This window comes from Halictus rubicundus, chromosome 4 (genome assembly GCF_050948215.1).
Source record: "Halictus rubicundus isolate RS-2024b chromosome 4, iyHalRubi1_principal, whole genome shotgun sequence".
NCBI lineage: Eukaryota > Metazoa > Arthropoda > Insecta > Hymenoptera > Halictidae > Halictus > Halictus rubicundus.
Genome location: NC_135152.1, coordinates 572,676 through 590,601, shown reverse-complemented (window position 1 = coordinate 590,601; position 17,926 = coordinate 572,676). Strand labels below are relative to the sequence as shown.

Here is a 17,926-nt window from a genome sequence, read left to right as displayed (position 1 = left end):
CTCCTCATCCTGCCGAAACCAACGGCCCGCGTTAGTATAAGTAGACCTGCGTTTCCGAAACGGGGGTCCTTTGACTCCTGCTCGTGATCGACTGATCCTTGCATAGCGCTGATTTATTGTCTTTACGATCGACTGATCGCCGTCTAATACAAGTGTCTGCGGGCTTCGCGTTCACTCCTGTACCGTTACTGTTACCGTTCGTGAATATATCTTTTGTTTTCATTATATACTCTCTCGTTCTTCACACTATCCTCCTTCCTTACATATTTCACTTTTCTTTCTCTACTGCACCTTTTCTGAGTCCTTCTGACTCAGCACTTGGCTATATTCCGCAACATTTGGTCCTTCGAGCCGGATACCTTTCCACTTTTCCATCCACGCGCACTTCTCCATCTCTTTTCTTGTATACTTTTCCTTTCTCTTCTTCTCCTTTCTTCTCGTCATGGACTCGCTTATCGCCCATCAACACATTCTGTTCGGGCGCATCGCACGAACCGTGGACAATCTCCGGAAGCAGGGCAAAGCGAATATCAACAAGGGGACGATTTTGGCCAAACTGTCTTGTTTGGACCAGGCCTGGGCGCAGTTTCAAGACCGCGACGCTCAAATCATCGCCTCCACTACTGAGGAGAACCGTCAGGTGGACTACTTCACCGAGGACTTCTTCGACCAAACGCAGGATGTGTACTGCAATCAGAAGGGAATTCTGTCCACGATGCTCGAAGACGTCGAGCAGAGTCAGGCACCCTCAACTGCAGGCCATCCACCCACGCCAGGACCCAGACCTCGATCGTCACTGCCACGGATCACACTGCCCACGTTCTCCGGTCAATTTACTGACTGGACGCGATTCCGGGACCTCTTCATGTCCTTGGTCATCGACGACGAGGCCTGGACGGATGCAGAGCGCTTCCACTACCTGTCGGCGAGCCTCACCGGGGAAGCAGCGCAGCTGATTCAACGGATTCCCGTCACTGCCGCCAACTTTGACCAGGCCTGGAAACTGCTAGAGCACCGCTACCAGAATCGACGACTTCTGGTTGCCGCGCAGTTCGACGCATTGTACAACATCAAGCCATGTGTCAATCACAGTGCAACGGAGCTCAAGGGCCTCTTGAACTCCACGTGCAACGCGACGGCGGTCCTGAACAGCCTCGGGGTACCAGTCACCGACGAATCCCACTGGATCGTCCACCACACCATCCGTCGACTGGACAGACACACCTTGAAGGAGTGGGAAAAGTCCCTGGGAAACAGCGTGAATCTCCCCGCCTTCTCGGAACTCCTCGAATTTCTCGAGACGACGACGAGAACTCTCGAGGCTTTCGAGTTCCGTCAGGGGACTCGCACTCCCGCACCATCAAAACCGCCGCCCACGAAGGTCAAGGCGCTACACACCGCCACGGACGCCGCATCGAGGCCTCGGTGCAACCTGTGCCAAGGAGACCACATTTTGTGTTTTTGCAGCGCGTTCCGATCCTTGACCCCTGCAGCCCGTCTCCAAATGGTCACGAGTCGCCGCTGGTGTAAAAACTGCCTCGGTCCGCACACCGTCGGGAACTGTCCGTCGGCAAAGCGGTGCCAACGGTGTGCCCAACCACACCACACGATGCTGCACGAGGCGTCTGACGGATCCAGCAACGCATCGACGGTCGCAACGCTGCACACCACGAAGAGGCTCAACTCCACCTCGGACTCAGTTCCTGTCTTGCTCGCCACCGCCCTGGTCACAGCGACTGCAGGACGCCGGATGGTCACAGCTCGCGCACTGATTGACCCCTGCTCTGAGGTGTCGCTCATCAGCGAAGCACTGGCCCAGACGATGCGACTTCCTCGGACGTCGTGTTCGCGCCTGGTCCTCGGCGCCGGAGGAAAGGCCACAGCAACCTCCCGAGGAAAGGTCAGACTGACCCTGACGTCAACCGTTCCCGGACTCGGACGGTCATGCACGGTGGAGGCACTGGTGCTGCCCAGGCTGACGGCCTACAAGCCCTCTGGTGCCACCCACACTCCGCGCTGGCCCCACACCAACGGCCTGCCGCTCGCAGACCCCAGGGCAACCTCGGCGACACCGATCGAGCTCCTGCTCGGAGCGGATGTGTATCCCCAGATTCTTCTGGAAGGGATACGTCGCGGTGGACAACACGCTCCAGTCGCTCAAGAAACCATCTTCGGGTGGATTCTTTCAGGGCCGACTGCGAGAGGAGGATCACCCTCCCGAATCGTCTCCACTCACACGACCACCACGGACGATCTGGCCGCTCTGGTGCGTCGCTTCTGGGAACAGGAGGAAGTTCCAACGACCACCAGGCACTGGAACGCAGAAGAAGAGGCCTGCGACGAGGGGTTTCGTCAGACTCACTACCGGCAGTCGGACGGACGGTACGTGGTTCGCCTCTGCTTCAAGGACGCAGTCCACGGATTAGGGGAGACGCACAGCGTTGCCCGACGCATCCTGCTGTCCACCGAACGGCGCCTCCAGACCAGTACGACCCTCCGTGACCACTATCACAACTTCATGAGAGAGTACCTGCAGCTCGGCCACATGCAGGAGGTCGCCAGGGAACTCGAGTGTCCCCAAGCGCCGCACTTTTACCTGCCTCATCACGGAGTAATGAAGGGCACGGGCGCCTCCGCAAAATTGAGGGTGGTCTTCAACGGGTCCCGACCATCTTCGACCGGCCGCTCGTTGAATGACCTCCTCTCCGCTGGTCCCAAGTTACAGCGCAACCTCATGGACATCTTACTGAGGTGGAGGCGACACAAGTTCGCTTTCCTTACGGACGTGGAAAAGATGTACCGCCAAATCCAGGTGCATCCCGACGACCGGGATTACCAGCGAGTGCTCTGGAGGGACAACCCGGACCAGAGGATCCAGGTGTTCCACCTCACCACCGTCACATACGGACTGACCTGCGCCCCTTTTCTGGCCATCCGCACCCTGCTGCAGCTTGCGGACGACGAAGAGGAGCAATTCCCACGAGGTGCCGCCATCCTGAGGGAAGCCACCTACGTGGACGACATCCTGTCCGGAGCCGATAGCGAGGACGAGGCCCGACAAACCCAGGAGGAACTCGTCGGAATCTGCAAGGCGGGCGGCTTCACGCTAAAAAAGTGGAGCGCCAACAGCACCGCCCTGACCTCGCACCTGCCCGACGAGGACCTTGCCCTGTCCTCCACGTTACCTTGGCAGCCAGAGCTGGGATGCAGTGCCTTGGGGCTGAAGTGGCACACACAGTCTGACACTCTGACCTTCAGTTTCCAGGGCCCTCCGACGTCTCCACTTCCGACACTATCGAAGCGGTATGTGTTGTCCCAGGTGGCAAAATTGTTCGACCCCCTCGGATGGCTGGCACCCGCGACCATCCGAGGGAAAATATTCCTTCAGCAGCTGTGGCAGCACCGCCTCGACTGGGACGAGCAGCTTCCATCGACCGCAGCTGAAACGTGGAGGAAACTTTCCGCCGACGCGGCCAACCTAACGTCGCTGAGGCTCCCACGATGGCTGGGCACGGAGACAGCTCCGACCACTCAGCAACTCCACGTCTTCGTGGACGCCTCCGAACGAGCCTACGCTGCAGCCGCCTACATCCGGACCAGCAACCCACACCGGACACAGGTCACTCTGGTTGCAGCAAAAACAAAGACAGCGCCGCTCCAGAGCCTGTCTCTCCCACGGCTCGAGCTGTGCGCTGCAGTACTGGGGGCCCGACTGCTATCCCACCTACGCCGCGAGATGGGACTGCAGTTCGACACGAGTCACCTCTGGTCAGACTCCACCGTCACCCTCGCATGGCTACACGGTGAACCGACGCGGTGGCGTACTTTTGTCGCCAACAGGGTGGCTGAATTCCACCGAACTGTACCGGACGTCCGCCTACACCACGTCGGCAGCCAGGACAACCCTGCCGACTGTGCCTCGCGAGGCATTCCCGCCAGCCAGCTCGCGAGTCACCCCCTATGGTGGCACGGACCCGCGTGGCTCACCGAACATCCCACGACGTGGGACACGACCTCGCCCACGCTCGACACCACCGAGGAGGAGCGGGCCCCGACGACGACCAGCTTCCACACCCGGATAGCCGACACGGAGCACGAGTCCCTGCTGCATCGTTACTCATCGCTGACCCGACTTTTGAGGGTCACTGCCTGGTGTCTGCGTTGGACGAGACGTCGACCAGCTCCGTCACCAGGAGACGTCTTCCCGATCCTGCATCCAGAGGAGGTGAGCCAAGCGGAGGCGCTCTGGATCAAGATTGTGCAGGGATCGACCTTCGAACGAGAGCTTTCTGCTCTCAACAATGGACAACCTCTTCGACCGTCCAGTGCCCTCCGAGCGACGACCCCGTTCCTCGACAACCAGGGCATTCTACGGGTGGGAGGGAGATTAAAAAACTCCCTGCTCTCCTATGACGAGCAGCACCCCATCATTCTGCCATCAGGATCACAGTTGACCGAGATGATCGTCGAGCAGCACCACCGACGGACACTGCATGGGGGTGTGCAGTTGACCCTGGCATCCGTCCGCCAACGATTTTGGATACCACAAGGACGCCAAAACGTGAAGAAATGCGTCTCCCGCTGCATCAGATGTCTCCGATGGCGGGCGGCAACCGCCAGCCAATTAATGGGCGACCTACCACTCCACCGGGTCACGCCATCGCGCCCATTCACCCACACAGGCGTGGATTACGCCGGCCCGTTCAAATTAAAAACGGCGCCAGGACGTGGCCACAAATCTATCAAGGGGTATGTGGCCATTTTCGTTTGTTACAGCTCCCGGGCAGTCCATCTCGAAGCTGTGTCGGACTACACCACGGCCGCCTTTCTCGCAGCATTCCGGCGATTCACTGGCCGACGGGGACCATGCGCCTCTGTAACGAGCGACTGCGGCACAAATTTCGTGGGGGCTGACCAGGAACTGCGCCGCATGTTCCGGGCATCGTCCAAGGAAGCAGCTGCCATCGCCGGACAGCTGTCCAAGGAGGGAGTGCGGTGGAAATTCATTCCACCAGGAGCACCTCACTTCGGCGGGCTATGGGAGGCAGCCGTCCGCTCCGTGAAGCACCATCTCCGTCGCGTCGTCGGCGACAACGCTCACACGTACGAGGAGCTGGCGACGTTCCTCTGCCAGGTGGAGGCGTGCCTGAATTCGCGTCCACTCCAGGCACTGACGGACGACCCAGAGGACCTGACCCCCCTGACGCCGGGACACTTCCTCGTCGGAGGCCCCCTCCTGGCCACCCCGGAGCCCACGCTGCACGACGTCCCTACCTCGCGGCTCTCCCGGTGGCAACAACTCCAACAGCGGGTGGAACATTTTTGGCGACGTTGGTCCGCAGAATACCTGCACCAAATTCAAACGCGAAGGAAGTGGACAACCACCCAGCCATCCCTGGGCGTCGGGGACCTCGTGCTGGTGAAGTCCGAAGCCACCCCCCCCACGAAGTGGCCGCTCGCACGCATCACCGACGTCCACCCTGGAGCCGACGGCCATGTCCGGGTCATCACCGTTAGAACAGCCACCACTTCGTTCACCCGGCCGGTAACAAAAATAGTCCGACTTCTCCAGACCGGAGAGAACCAGGCATAACCTGCCGTCGCGCCGCGCCGTCCGTCGACATTCCCCCGCTTCCGCGATCTGTCCACATTCGGCGATAGCCGAAGGCGGGCGGAATGTTTAAAATCTGCATCGGCGGATTTCTCGTCGCCGTCTTCATTATAATTCGATTCCCCGAATTAACCGTTTAATCCGGGTATTATTGCCACCGACACCGGCGTCGTGCATGAGCGATCACGCCTCGGCGTTTTTGCCCGTCGCCGGTAAACACCGTCTTCCTCGCGCGACAACAGTCAGCTGTTCGAATTTGTAAACACTGGCTCTCGTGCGATTCTCATGCACGCGCCGCGCGGGCCGTTGGTTGTTTTCCAAACTCCGAAATCCACTGCCTCTACCCTTTGTTCCCATCGCAGCCCCGACCGTTGGGACGCCGTTAGGACGTCCTAACGAACGGGCTGCTCTGCCTCATCCTTGCCTATTTCGAAAATCCCACTCCTCATCCTGCCGAAACCAACGGCCCGCGTTAGTATAAGTAGACCTGCGTTTCCGAAACGGGGGTCCTTTGACTCCTGCTCGTGATCGACTGATCCTTGCATAGCGCTGATTTATTGTCTTTACGATCGACTGATCGCCGTCTAATACAAGTGTCTGCGGGCTTCGCGTTCACTCCTGTACCGTTACTGTTACCGTTCGTGAATATATCTTTTGTTTTCATTATATACTCTCTCGTTCTTCACACTATCCTCCTTCCTTACATATTTCACTTTTCTTTCTCTACTGCACCTTTTCTGAGTCCTTCTGACTCAGCACTTGGCTATATTCCGCAACATTAGTTCAAAAGTTATAGCAAAATATGCGCCTCGCCGAACCGGGAATCGAATGCGCTACTTCCAGACATAGTTGGGCACTATTTAGATAACAAATTATTTAAATAACGATTCGAATAAAAGATACTTTAACTTTATTCGTTATTCGAAGGTTCGAATAAAAAAAGTATCTGTCGAATAAATAATTTTATTCGACGAGAATTTATCCGATGAATAAAGATAATTTTTTTTATTCGAAGCGGATTTATTCGAACTTGGAACAATTTTTTCATCTTTTATCTGTATCGTTTATTCGAAGGCTTCGAATAAACAGCAACGAGGTCCGACGAGAGCCGAACTTCAAAGACCCAGCGACTGACAAACGGCATACAATGTAAGCAGATGGAGAATCGCGTACGAATGCAAGTTTAACTTTTAGATTTTTCAATATACCACCATAAAATTGCGACGAGTGAATTGAGGGGCTTTTCCTGATGAAAATGAGTCCAAATTCGAGTGCAATCGAACAAATTTATTGATACGTAATGTTACGATAAAAATTACATTCTTATTGAAGATAGTCCAAATGATGTCGTGTTTGGACTCTTTTCGATCGGGACAAGCTCCACAGCTCATTCGTATTAACAATATTATTCTGATTAAAAACATAACAGCATAAATTGCCAATAATGCACGATTCTCCATCTGCTTACATTGTAGGCCGTTGGTCGGTCGCTGGTCTTTGAAGTTCCGAGCTCGTAGAGTCGCGAGATATCGGTGTGAAACAACTACCAATCCAATTGCAAAACTTCATTGTTTTTCATGATTTTTTTATGGGACTTGCGCCAACTAATTCGTGACATTCTTCTGATTAAAATGATACTAAACACGGTACAAATTGGACTGTATTTAGCATTTTTATCAGTAGATTTATTCGAAGGCTTCGAATAAATCTTCGGATAACTTTTGCCAGCTCGACGAATAAACGGCGACGAAGGCCGACGAGGACCGACGAGCGCCGAACGTCGAAGACCCAGCGACTGCCAAACGGCATACAATGTAAGCGGATGGAGAATCGTGCATTATTGGCAATTTATGCTTTTATGTTTTTAATCAGAACAATATTGTTAAGACGAATGAGTTGTAGAGCTTGTCCCGATCAAAATGAGTCCAAATACGACATCATTTGGACTGTCTTTAATGAGATTGTAATTTTTATCGTAACATTACGTATCAGTGAAACTTGTTCGATTGCACTCGAATTTGACCTCATTTTCATCAGGAAAATCCCCTCCATTCGCTCGTCACAATTTCATGAGGATATATTGAAAAATCTAAAAGTTTAAACTTTCATACGTGCGCGATTCTCCATCCGCTTACAATGTATGTCGTCTGTCGTCGCTGGGTCTTTGAAGCTCGGCGCTCGGCAAAAGTTATTCGAAGATTTATTCGAAGCCTTCGAATAAAAAATACAGATAAAAGATGAAAAAATTATTCGAAGTTCGAATAAATCCCCTTCGAATAAAAAAAATTATCTTTATTCGTCGGATAAATTCTCGTCGAATAAAATTATTTATCCGATACTCGTCGAATAAAGATACTTTTCTTATTCGAACCTTCGAATAACGAATAAAGATAGAGTATCTTTTATTCGAATCGTTATTTAAATAATTTTTTATCGAAATAATGCCCAACTCTGCTTATGACCATCTTATCCGGATCAGTCTTAAAAATGAACAAAAAAAAAAAATTATGTAAAAAATATAGAACATATTTTAGTATACGCCATTAAACCCGATCTTTAAAAAAGATTTCTAGTCCAAATTTCGCATTGATATCTTTTTTAGTTTCAAAGTTGTAGCAAAATGTGCGCCTCGCCGAACCGGGAATCGATTGCGGCTCAGGCGCTCGAAACTTCGATAACGTGAATTCGGCGGAACGCGTCGAACAGTCGAGCTGGCATCTCACACGGACAGAATAGAGGTACGCTTGTGTGTAGCGCGTGCGTAGTAGAAGCAACGTAAGGAGACGTACTGTTGCCTTCGTCGTTTATTTTCTCACTACAAACGTGAAAGAAAATAATGCAACTACGTTCTCAGTCAGTAGTGAAATAGATTGACATCTTGCAAAAAAGATCAACTACATAATTATTGATTTATTAATTCTTAACTCTTTCGAATTTTACAACTAATATTAATTGATATTTTGGATGATTCTTTAAAGCTAAAGTTTATATTTTTTAAATGAAATATACATGAAAATATATAGTAAATTTCAATTTAATTTCTTTTTCAAGTTCAGTTACAAAATATATTCAAAATGGTTGCGTATTAATAGTGTTAAAAAATTGTAGAAATGCGAATAATAATTATACGTATGGAGAATTGTTATTTACGTTCAAGGTTTATGAAAATTGTATTTCTATAATTTGGAAACGTAGTATCTATATTTATTAATATTGTATTGATAAAGATAATTGTAGATATATAACATAATGACATCAAATAAAAAAATATAATTTGAACCTATAGTCATAACATCAGATATGTACATAACTCGTCAATCATTTGTATTTGACCAGATTTGATCATTTTTGTGGATCTAGTTCCAACATTTATCGTTCGTCAGCGTAGAGGGCGTAAGAAAACCAGTTGTTTACATGTGAGACACGAAACCCCATATGGTGATTGGTCTACTCCTATATGTACCTTGTCTGTGTATATATATAGCTATTTTTAATTTTAATTCCTACCACTAACGACGCTGTCAGCAGATTTTAGTTCCAGTTGGTAATACAGGATGTGACACGAAAATGGTAATGGGGTTACGTGACCCCAAAAACGTTGGACACGAAAATGCATTGGATGATAGGTCTATCCTTATACCTGCTTATACCTCGTCTGTGGTCCTATCCTGCTCTGCCTAGTCCTCTGCTCTCATTTCTTCTCTGGGACGAAGATCAACCTTTAAATTTCGCTACCGATAACTATCGATAGTAAAAGTAAATCATCGATAGCTTTCGATAGTGAGAATTATCGATAACCATCGATAGTACCTGATAGTTCTCCACCACTAACACTCACCATCACTGACCTCCACTCATCTCTATAACGATGAATCAAATGTACAATCATATTTTTTCAAATTGAAAAATAGGCTATGATGAAAAAAAGTATGGACTATTACGAAATATTGAATTGTCTAATAACAGTCGGCAAAATAAGTGATGGTATAAATACATTTTTATGTACAAAATGATTGTTACATTGTTTTTTAGAAGGCTCTATAAATGTTATCTTTTTTATAGAAGGGATCGAAAACTTTGACGATAGATTACAGCGAATTTTGCACGAAACACTATCAAATTTAATAAATGTTGACGAACAATTTATAACAGAAGACAATGAAACTGAGAATGAATCTCCCGATATCAGGTAGGACATAATCATTACCTATACTTAACCTTTTGAAGCTTTAATGATTTTATTACAAGAAAATAAATATTTTTAACAGTATTAATATTTTTAATAGTTTTTTTTAATAGTTAGTTTATCGAAGAATCTGGGCAAATAAAGTGAATTTTGAAAGATGTTTTTTATAATTTTATTGTTACTTAATTTATCTTTGTCTTATGATAATTGTTGGTAATAACTAGACTGTGAATTTTATGCATTTATGACAAAGATGGATAAGCACAAGTTAAAGCAGTGGACATATTAATAAGGTTTAAGGACATCAGCGTATTGGTTTTAGCTTAATAAACTAATTAAAAGAAGAAAACAATTTTTGTTTCGCTTCTGTGTCTTGCAATCAATGCAAACATTTTTTTGTTTGCATAAAGATACATAGAGTAGTAATAACATTTGATTTTAATCTCGTTGGCAGCAAATATTTTACTACATATTATTGGTAATTAATTATACATCTTTATATTTTCTGGTTTTAGATATCAGTATATACGCACAATAGTGTATATATTACAAAATTTAAAAACATCTGTAAGTGCAAACTCAACATCTGTATTTACTGTTAAACAATTTCGTGATGTCAAAGTTGCCATAGAATTGATAACTGCAATAGGAATTATACCTGGTCTTTTACCAGGTGTTGGGCTTAATATGGCTAAATTATGTCCCAGATCTTTGCAAATATGCAAAGAAAATGTAACAGATATACAAGTATGAAAATTAGACAAGAAAGTCTTTTAAGTTTTACATTTTTGTTAATTAAATTCATGATATTCATAGATTATATTTGTTCATTTCAGAGGTACAAAAGACAAACTTCAACAGTTCTTTCTCTAATGAATTTGTATAATGAAATTATGTTTCGCCCAGCAATAATTGCTCAAATCGGTCCATTACTAGCAGCACTTTTACAATTGGGGTATGCTCCATTGGTCAAACCAAGCAACACAAGTGAAAATGATGGAACATTTAGAATGACAACAGAATTATATGAAAAATTAAAAATAGATCAAGAAAAGTTTGTTTCTTTACTACATCAGTTATTAAATCTCTGTCCTATGTCAACAACTATGAAAGATTTTATGATAATTCTTGGCATTAAAGGAGCTCCTAAATGGCTTCAAAGAGAAACTCGTAGACATTTAGTTCAACAAATTATGCAGCCGAATGGAATTATTTCAATTATAGCTGCTATATGTGAAGATACATTAGATCTCGGGGAACACTGGAATAAACTGGATACTGTGTCTAGATTAATAGCTACCTCACATGGAAAAAATCCGGATGAATATTATGGAGCTATTTGTCCACAAGTACATTTTGCAAGCATTTATTATAATAATAATAATACATGGAAATTATGCAAATACTATATAAATTTGATAAAAACTATTTACTTGTTTCAGATACTAGATCTTTTAGCATCCAAACATCTAAATCACTCATCAACAATAGCAAATTATTGCATTACAGCGCTTTATAACTATAATCCAGACGTCTGTGTTAGAAACATTATAGAAAAAATATGTAATCCTTTACTTGTGCATTCTAAAGAAGGACAGGGCAGAATTATAAGTGAGAATGAAATAGAGGAATGTATAGAAAATTTGATGAAATGTTTTATAACAACAGAAGCAAAATTTAAACATTTACCTTGTAAAGTTTTAACACAGATAGTTATTCCATTATTTTGCATATACAATAATATCCGGTTAAGCGTTTGTATATTGAAATCTAAAATTAAACAGCTTCTATTGACATTTTTAAACGAAGAACCACAAAAGAACCAGCTTTTTGCTGAGCTTCTTGGACACAAATTAACTCAACATTTTGGACACTATGTAATATCAAAGTTCGGACCAACAGGTGGCATTGAAATTATAAGAATGGATGAAATTTTAAATTATGAGCAGTTTGCAGACAGTTTGTTAGATTTAACATCAACTAGCAAACAATTATCAACCGCACTATTTTTATATTTATTAGAGTTCTTATCAAACTCAATGAAATTAGACAATGAGAAGGGTACTCATACTTTATTAGAAACTGAAAATGATACGATAGAAAAAATTCAAAAACAGTTGGTATCTGTCAAGCTCCTATCAAGTTTGTCTAATATATCTGCTGTGCAAGAAGCGCAAATAGAAAATCCAGATAAAATTTTTTCTTTTATAAAATCATTGCTTAACGAATATATCAACGAAAGACAAATATTGCTGGAGAAAGATGATTGTGAGATTCTGTATGTTAGTTTCATGTTAATAAAAATGATTCTGAGCGAAAGGAAAAAACCTTTCAATGCATTAGCATTTAACGAATTTAAATTATTTTTGAAAGAACGTTGCACTGATCCAAACATTCCAACGCAATTACTACTGTTAATGCAAGAAATTATTGAACTTATTGAAAATCAAGGTCAGTCGGAATGGAAACGGTATCAAGATTTGGCAGTGGAACGTAAGACGACCAAAAAATTTGAGGAAGCACTTAGAGAACTTACTGATCCATTACTTCCTGTACGTGCACATGGTCTTATAGTTCTTACTAAATTAGTGGAAACTGGGGATCCTTGTGCTATGGCCAGGAAGGCAGTTGTTCTTCAAATATTTAAAGTTGGTAAATGTAATTTATTTATTTAATTTCAAATGTTAATGCTGCAGGTCCTGTATTGTATATTTTTACTGCTTTAGGAAAATTTAAAACATGAAGATTCGTTTATATATCTGGCAGCCATCAATGGATTATGTGCTTTAGCTACTTCGAATCCACAAGTAGTTATAGAAACATTAGTACATGAGTACATTGACTTGCCACGGCGTATTTCAACAAGTGAAATTACTGTGGAAACGAGAACCAAACTGGGAGAAATACTTGTAAAAATAACGCGAGCATTAGGTATATAGTCAATGATCGATGTGATTTCTACAATTAAAATTTTATTGAATATGTCACTATCAATACATTGTTGAGGGGCCACAATTAGATAAATCTTTTATCATATTGAACATGAAAAGTTTAACTGGATGCACTGCTATTAACAATGAATTCTGATACTTTTTTCTTTTTATTAAAGTAACCTTCTGGGGTCGTAGTAGTAAAAAAGTTGTACTCTTACTACATTAAATGTTTATTTTAGTAACTAATCAACAAGAAGCATACAGTGATATTTTTTTATTTTTACTAAAAATTTGGCCCCAAATTTGTACTAAAAATTTTTTTTTGTAAATTGGTTTTACTTAATAACTATTATGATTTTAGATTCCTCTTGGTTTTTATAATATTATTCAAAGTAATGTGTTTATCAAAGTAGTCAAGTGTAACAAATTTGGTATGTTCATCAATGTTTACATTACAGTATAAATGAGTGATAAGTTTGTATAAAACAACAAAACATTACAGTTAACTAGTAGATACATAGCACTGTATTTTCGAAATAACAATAGTTCCAAAAAAGTGTCATTGTTACGTTTATGTACAATGATCCAAATCAGGGTCCACAAAAACATTAGTTTTAAACTGAAACTACTAGGACTCAAGGGGTTGATATGTATGCACGTGTGTTTGTTTTTTTTTCAATCAATTTCTATTAATCGATAGGTGAAATGGCAACAGCGTACAAAAATATTTTAATAAATGGATTTTTATGTGCGATGCGAGATCCAGATTCCTTGGTACGAACTTCTAGCCTTTCTTGTTTAGGCGAATTGTGCAAAGTATTGGGTTATCGACTTGGAGATATGGTTATCGAGGTACATTTATTATTTACCTGTTATTAGCATATTTTAAGTTTATTAGACTTAAATGTGATTTATACGACTGCGACTTTAGGTAATCTATTGTATCAGCTGCATAATAAAAACGGATGAAGCTCTCGAATGCCGACGAGCGGCAGTTATGGTTAGTACGTTGCTGCTCCGTGGTCTTGGAAAAGATACGTTAACAAGTCTTGGAAAGGATTTGGTCGATTTGTACCGTGGTCTGAAACACTTACAAGACAATGACGAAGATCCAGTGCTGCGCTTACACGCTCAGCTGTCCCTAGAAGAGTTGGATGAGATTGTTCGAGATTACTTGTTTTCACCACCAAAGCTTGAGAAAAGAATATTTCTCTTGGGTGGTATTTTATAGCCACAAGTTTGTTTAGTATTTATACTTCTTTATTTTCTATAAAGAATATTTATACACCCACACTTTTCCTGTTAATATACAACTTGTGATATTTAAGTAAATATAGAAAAGAATCAGGTTTGGTTTGCAAACATTCGTACAAGGTTCCTTATTCATTTTGTTCAATTACATATTAATCATATTAAATATCATAGTCATATTAAAATATAGTCATATTAAGAAACAGTGAAAACATGCAATAAAATGAAAACACGATGAAAATAGACACACAAATACAGAAGATAGCTGTTGATGATCAATCACAAAGACTTAAAGAAAAGAAGTTTCTTATTAATTCGATAAAAGACTGCTATGAATCTGTGTCCAATCTAATTAATTTGCACGCCTTAACTACCTTCCCGTTCGTTTTGTATGTATTAGATTGTCTGGAAAGTTCTTTTCGCGTTCGTCGCTCGAGGCCTTATCTCGCTGTACTTAAGTAAACAAACAACCAGATCACTCTACGTCAATTGTATGGTCACTGGTCATCATCTGGCAGTACAAAAGAACAGTTCTCGACGTCAGTAGAAAGTGTAACAAGTGTTTTTTGTGTTATGAAAGATGGAAAACCAAAAGTTGCATTTGCATCATGTTATGTTTCATTACTTTAAAAAAGGCAGTACGTTTGAAAATACTGCAAAGGAGATTTGTGACGTTTATGGGGACCAGTCTAGAACTGTTTAGTGCCGGAATTTTTAATCTTAACGGTAGCAAAAGCTGGACTTCACCCGAAGAAAGTATTGCTTCCAATTTGGTGGAATTGGAAGGGTGTTCTTTACAACGAGTTACTTCCGGAAGGGCAAACGATTAACAGTGAGAAATATTGCACTCAATTCGAAAAACTTAGGAAGCAATTATCGCAAAACGTCCAGAATTGATGAATAGACGTGGCGTCGTGTTCCACCACGATAATGCGAGGCCACACATTTCTTTACCCGTGCGAACAAAATTTTTAGAGCTCGATTGGGATATTCTACCACATCCTTCATATTCTCCAGACCTTGCACCATCAGACTATTATTTGTTCCTTTCCCTAAAAAATTTTCTTCACAATAAAAAATTCACATTAATTAATGAAATAAAAAATCGCCTCGAAGGATATTTTAACAGTAAGCCACGGGAATTTTGGAAAAGTGGCATTATGAGGCTTCCGGAAAGATGACAAATGGTGGAAGAACAGAACGGATGGTATATTATTCAAGAATAGTGCATAGAACGCAAAATATTTTATACTTAACACCTATTAAAGAAACGAAAAGAACTTTCCGGACTACCTAATACAAATTGATTTCGTCGCGAAAGAAATAAAACAAATAAAAATAAAAAATTAGTGAAAACATTTAGGATAACTATATTATGCGAAATGAAACTTATAACATAGACTATAAAAATATTGTGTCCTCAGAGAAGAAGCCGGCCAACCGAATATAATCTCGTTTGAGGCACGCGTACATTCTTTGTGGTTGCGGTGTCGAGGTCGGCGATGGCCTTGGTGTCACAATCCGCAATATGAACTCTTTACACGAAGGTTCGGGGAATGTTTTCAATTTACCATCTCCAATTCCATCTATTTCTATGTTGCTGTTAACGGAAGTCATTATCAAAGCAGCCTGGAACACGGGAGTTATTACTACTAATCACTTTACATTTTTAAACAAATCCTACTTAAATGAAAATCGGTTCATTTTGTCACCTTTTGAGCGTCTCTGAACATGGTGGTTATACGCGAGGCAATGTTTCCTCTGGAGCCACCCGGCACTTCAACTTCCTTTCCGCGCATCAACTGGATGAGGAACGAAGTAAATTCTTTGGATTCATTGTTTCCTCCTAATTTGTGTTGTAACGAATTGACTTGGGCAACCAAAGCTTCCACGCCTTCTATATCTCGAATGATTTCCTATTGTATTGAAATGATGTTTAGCTATGTATTAGTTGTTTACACGTAAAAAGTCAGAGTTTTCGAAATTTTTTCAACAAAATATTGGTGCATACGGAATTGTGTTTTCAAAGGAGAAAATTTAAACTAAAAAACTTTTTATAGTTTCATTAATTTTGTTTAAATAATTACTAGTAGCTAGTATACATATTTTTCTAATGATTATTTATAATTTACCTCTTGTAGCTGCACTATGTCTTAATCATTAATCATCAAAACAGTTACTTAGATTCTTAATTAAATATAAGCGTTGTACCAGTATTATTTCTGTTTCTAAAAAATTCTTTCTACATTTTTTGCTGAACATTAGTTTGTCACTCTTGTATACTCATTTTAATAACTTGTGTCCTTGTTATAAACAATAGAAATTATATACTTGTTGACAGTTTCTGATGCACCAGCCTATTGTTTTGAAGAAAATGCCTCTACAAACTTTTTGAATTGACCTGCTGTGCATTATAAAAGACACGGTAGAAACTGACCACTTTTGGTTCAAACTGGTATTGAAAAATTTTTACGTCATGTGATTCTACAGGTTTCAAGAAATCCTACATGCATGATTATTTACCCCCGAGACTATAAGAAAGTTATAAAAGATAATCGTAAACTTTAAAAGAATGACTCAGCAAACAAATTCAGTAGATTGATATTGATCATATATGAAGAACAAAATGTAAAATTGTTGTTACACATTTATCTTTTTTCGTATCCACAATACTAGACAATTTTTTAAGGATATATATAGTATATCCCACAAACTTTGTCCACCTGTAATATCTTCGGTATTTTAAACAGTATGCAACAATGTTTCAAATAAAAGTTACATAATTTAAAGCCATTAATAATATAGTAATACCAGTTTTTTAACGAAAAATATGGTCATTTTCGCGTTTTAAATGGAATGACTTATTTTTTATGCTCGATTTCGATGGAATGATAAATTCGGAATAAAAAAAGTACTAAAATACATTTGTCCTAAAACGTACCGTTTCTGAGATCATTTGACTTTACTCATCCTATTACTTTTGTTATGAATGTTGTGAAACATGTTCGAAGTGTCACCTTTCCTTATTTAACCCCTTGGCTACTAGGGCGCCTATAGGCGCTTAGAAATTTTGCGTTTGTGACACTGAGAGCGCCTATAAGCGCTCGACACAGTTTGGCTTTATTATTTACCTTAATATTAAATTTGTAATATTTATACTAATTCGGTTCAAAGAAATAAATAATATTGTTTTAATGTAGAGAAATTCAGTTTTTTGATTATTCAAATATGTTTTCACAAAAATGCATCCCTACCCAAAAGTTCGCCGTTCTCGGCGCACATCGTAACTCAATTCCTGCCGAATGGTACGGCCGGTGCGTATCAAAGTCTGCCGTAGTCAAGGGGTTAAAGTGGTACAAAGATATTTCAAGTGGACAGAGTTCGTAGAACACACTGCATATATTTAAATTTTAGAATATTAAAAAATGTGCAACAATTATTGTGATATTCATAATTTGAAGATTCAAGACACTACTTCATTGGTAAAAAAGGTTTGAAGTATTAGGTGTATACAAAAGTTTTAGTCTGTTTCAATCGTTCAAAAGTAATTGTTTGTTTGCTATCGATGTGTCTAAATAATCAATTTCATCATTAACTGGTAACATACCCTAGTATGTCGTGAATAAATAAAAGAAAATTGAAGAAAAGATAAAAACTTTCATATACACACAATATCTCCAAAACCCAATACCCAAAAGATGGTGTGTGTACAGACAATTAACGGACGTATATAAAAACATTTCAAACACTTTGATCAGACAGTAAATAATATTACGTTATCCATGTTATTTGAAGATTTCAAAATCGCTAGTCCATTACCTAATACAACGTTCAAACGAAAAATAAGAATATGTGTTTGAATTTAATTAATTCATAAATGAATAAAATAAATAAATAAATATCTTAAATATCCAATAAAAGTAACCATTTACCTGAATCGATGTG

At 41.8% G+C, this 17,926-nt stretch overlaps 3 protein-coding genes across 4 annotated transcripts in view; 2 read left to right on the top strand and 1 right to left on the bottom strand.

The window, feature by feature from the left end:
• The first annotated feature begins 442 nt into the window (after positions 1 to 442).
• Positions 443 to 5,593, top strand: LOC143353822 (uncharacterized). Its single transcript, XM_076787429.1, has one exon. It carries the CDS (start codon positions 443 to 445, stop codon positions 5,591 to 5,593), a length of 5,151 nt encoding a protein of 1,716 aa, XP_076643544.1.
• Positions 5,594 to 9,457: 3,864 nt separating this feature from the next.
• Positions 9,458 to 15,031, top strand: Tango6 (transport and golgi organization 6). 2 transcript variants are annotated; one of them, XM_076786171.1, is made up of 8 exons: positions 9,458 to 9,595; positions 9,677 to 9,800; positions 10,313 to 10,544; positions 10,634 to 11,146; positions 11,240 to 12,445; positions 12,524 to 12,728; positions 13,431 to 13,582; positions 13,662 to 15,031. In XM_076786171.1, the coding sequence occupies exons 1-8, from the start codon at positions 9,526 to 9,528 to the stop codon at positions 13,959 to 13,961; spliced, it is 2,802 nt and encodes a 933-aa protein (XP_076642286.1). In that variant the 5' UTR covers positions 9,458 to 9,525; the 3' UTR covers positions 13,962 to 15,031. The 2 variants fall into 2 exon arrangements, with proteins under 2 accessions (XP_076642286.1, XP_076642285.1); XM_076786170.1 differs by having other exon boundaries at positions 9,674 to 9,800.
• A 296-nt stretch (positions 15,032 to 15,327) lies between these two features.
• Rab3gap1 (RAB3 GTPase activating protein subunit 1) overlaps positions 15,328 to 17,926 on the bottom strand; it is a 107,650-nt gene continuing 105,051 nt past the window's right edge. Inside the window, exons 14-15 of the mRNA XM_076786172.1 lie at positions 15,694 to 15,897; positions 15,328 to 15,610 (exon numbers count right to left, since the gene is read on the bottom strand). Of these exons, the coding sequence (XP_076642287.1) occupies positions 15,383 to 15,610; positions 15,694 to 15,897 (432 nt within the window). The 3' untranslated portion in view covers positions 15,328 to 15,382. The remainder of the gene's footprint in view (positions 15,611 to 15,693; positions 15,898 to 17,926) is intronic.

What these genes read in the sequence shown, in the direction of transcription:
- LOC143353822 (XM_076787429.1), top strand. Translation starts at nt 443, where the DNA reads ATGGACTCGCTTATCGCCCATCAACACATTCTGTTCGGGCGCATCGCA.
- Tango6 (XM_076786170.1), top strand. Translation starts at nt 9,526, where the DNA reads ATGATGAAAAAAAGTATGGACTATTACGAAATATTGAATTGTCTAATA. An exon ending in ATGGAGCTATTTGTCCACAA is followed by an intron (nt 11,147 to 11,239) that starts GTACATTTTGCA and finishes TACTTGTTTCAG; the next exon opens with ATACTAGATCTTTTAGCATC. An exon ending in AAAAATAACGCGAGCATTAG is followed by an intron (nt 12,729 to 13,430) that starts GTATATAGTCAA and finishes ATTAATCGATAG; the next exon opens with GTGAAATGGCAACAGCGTAC.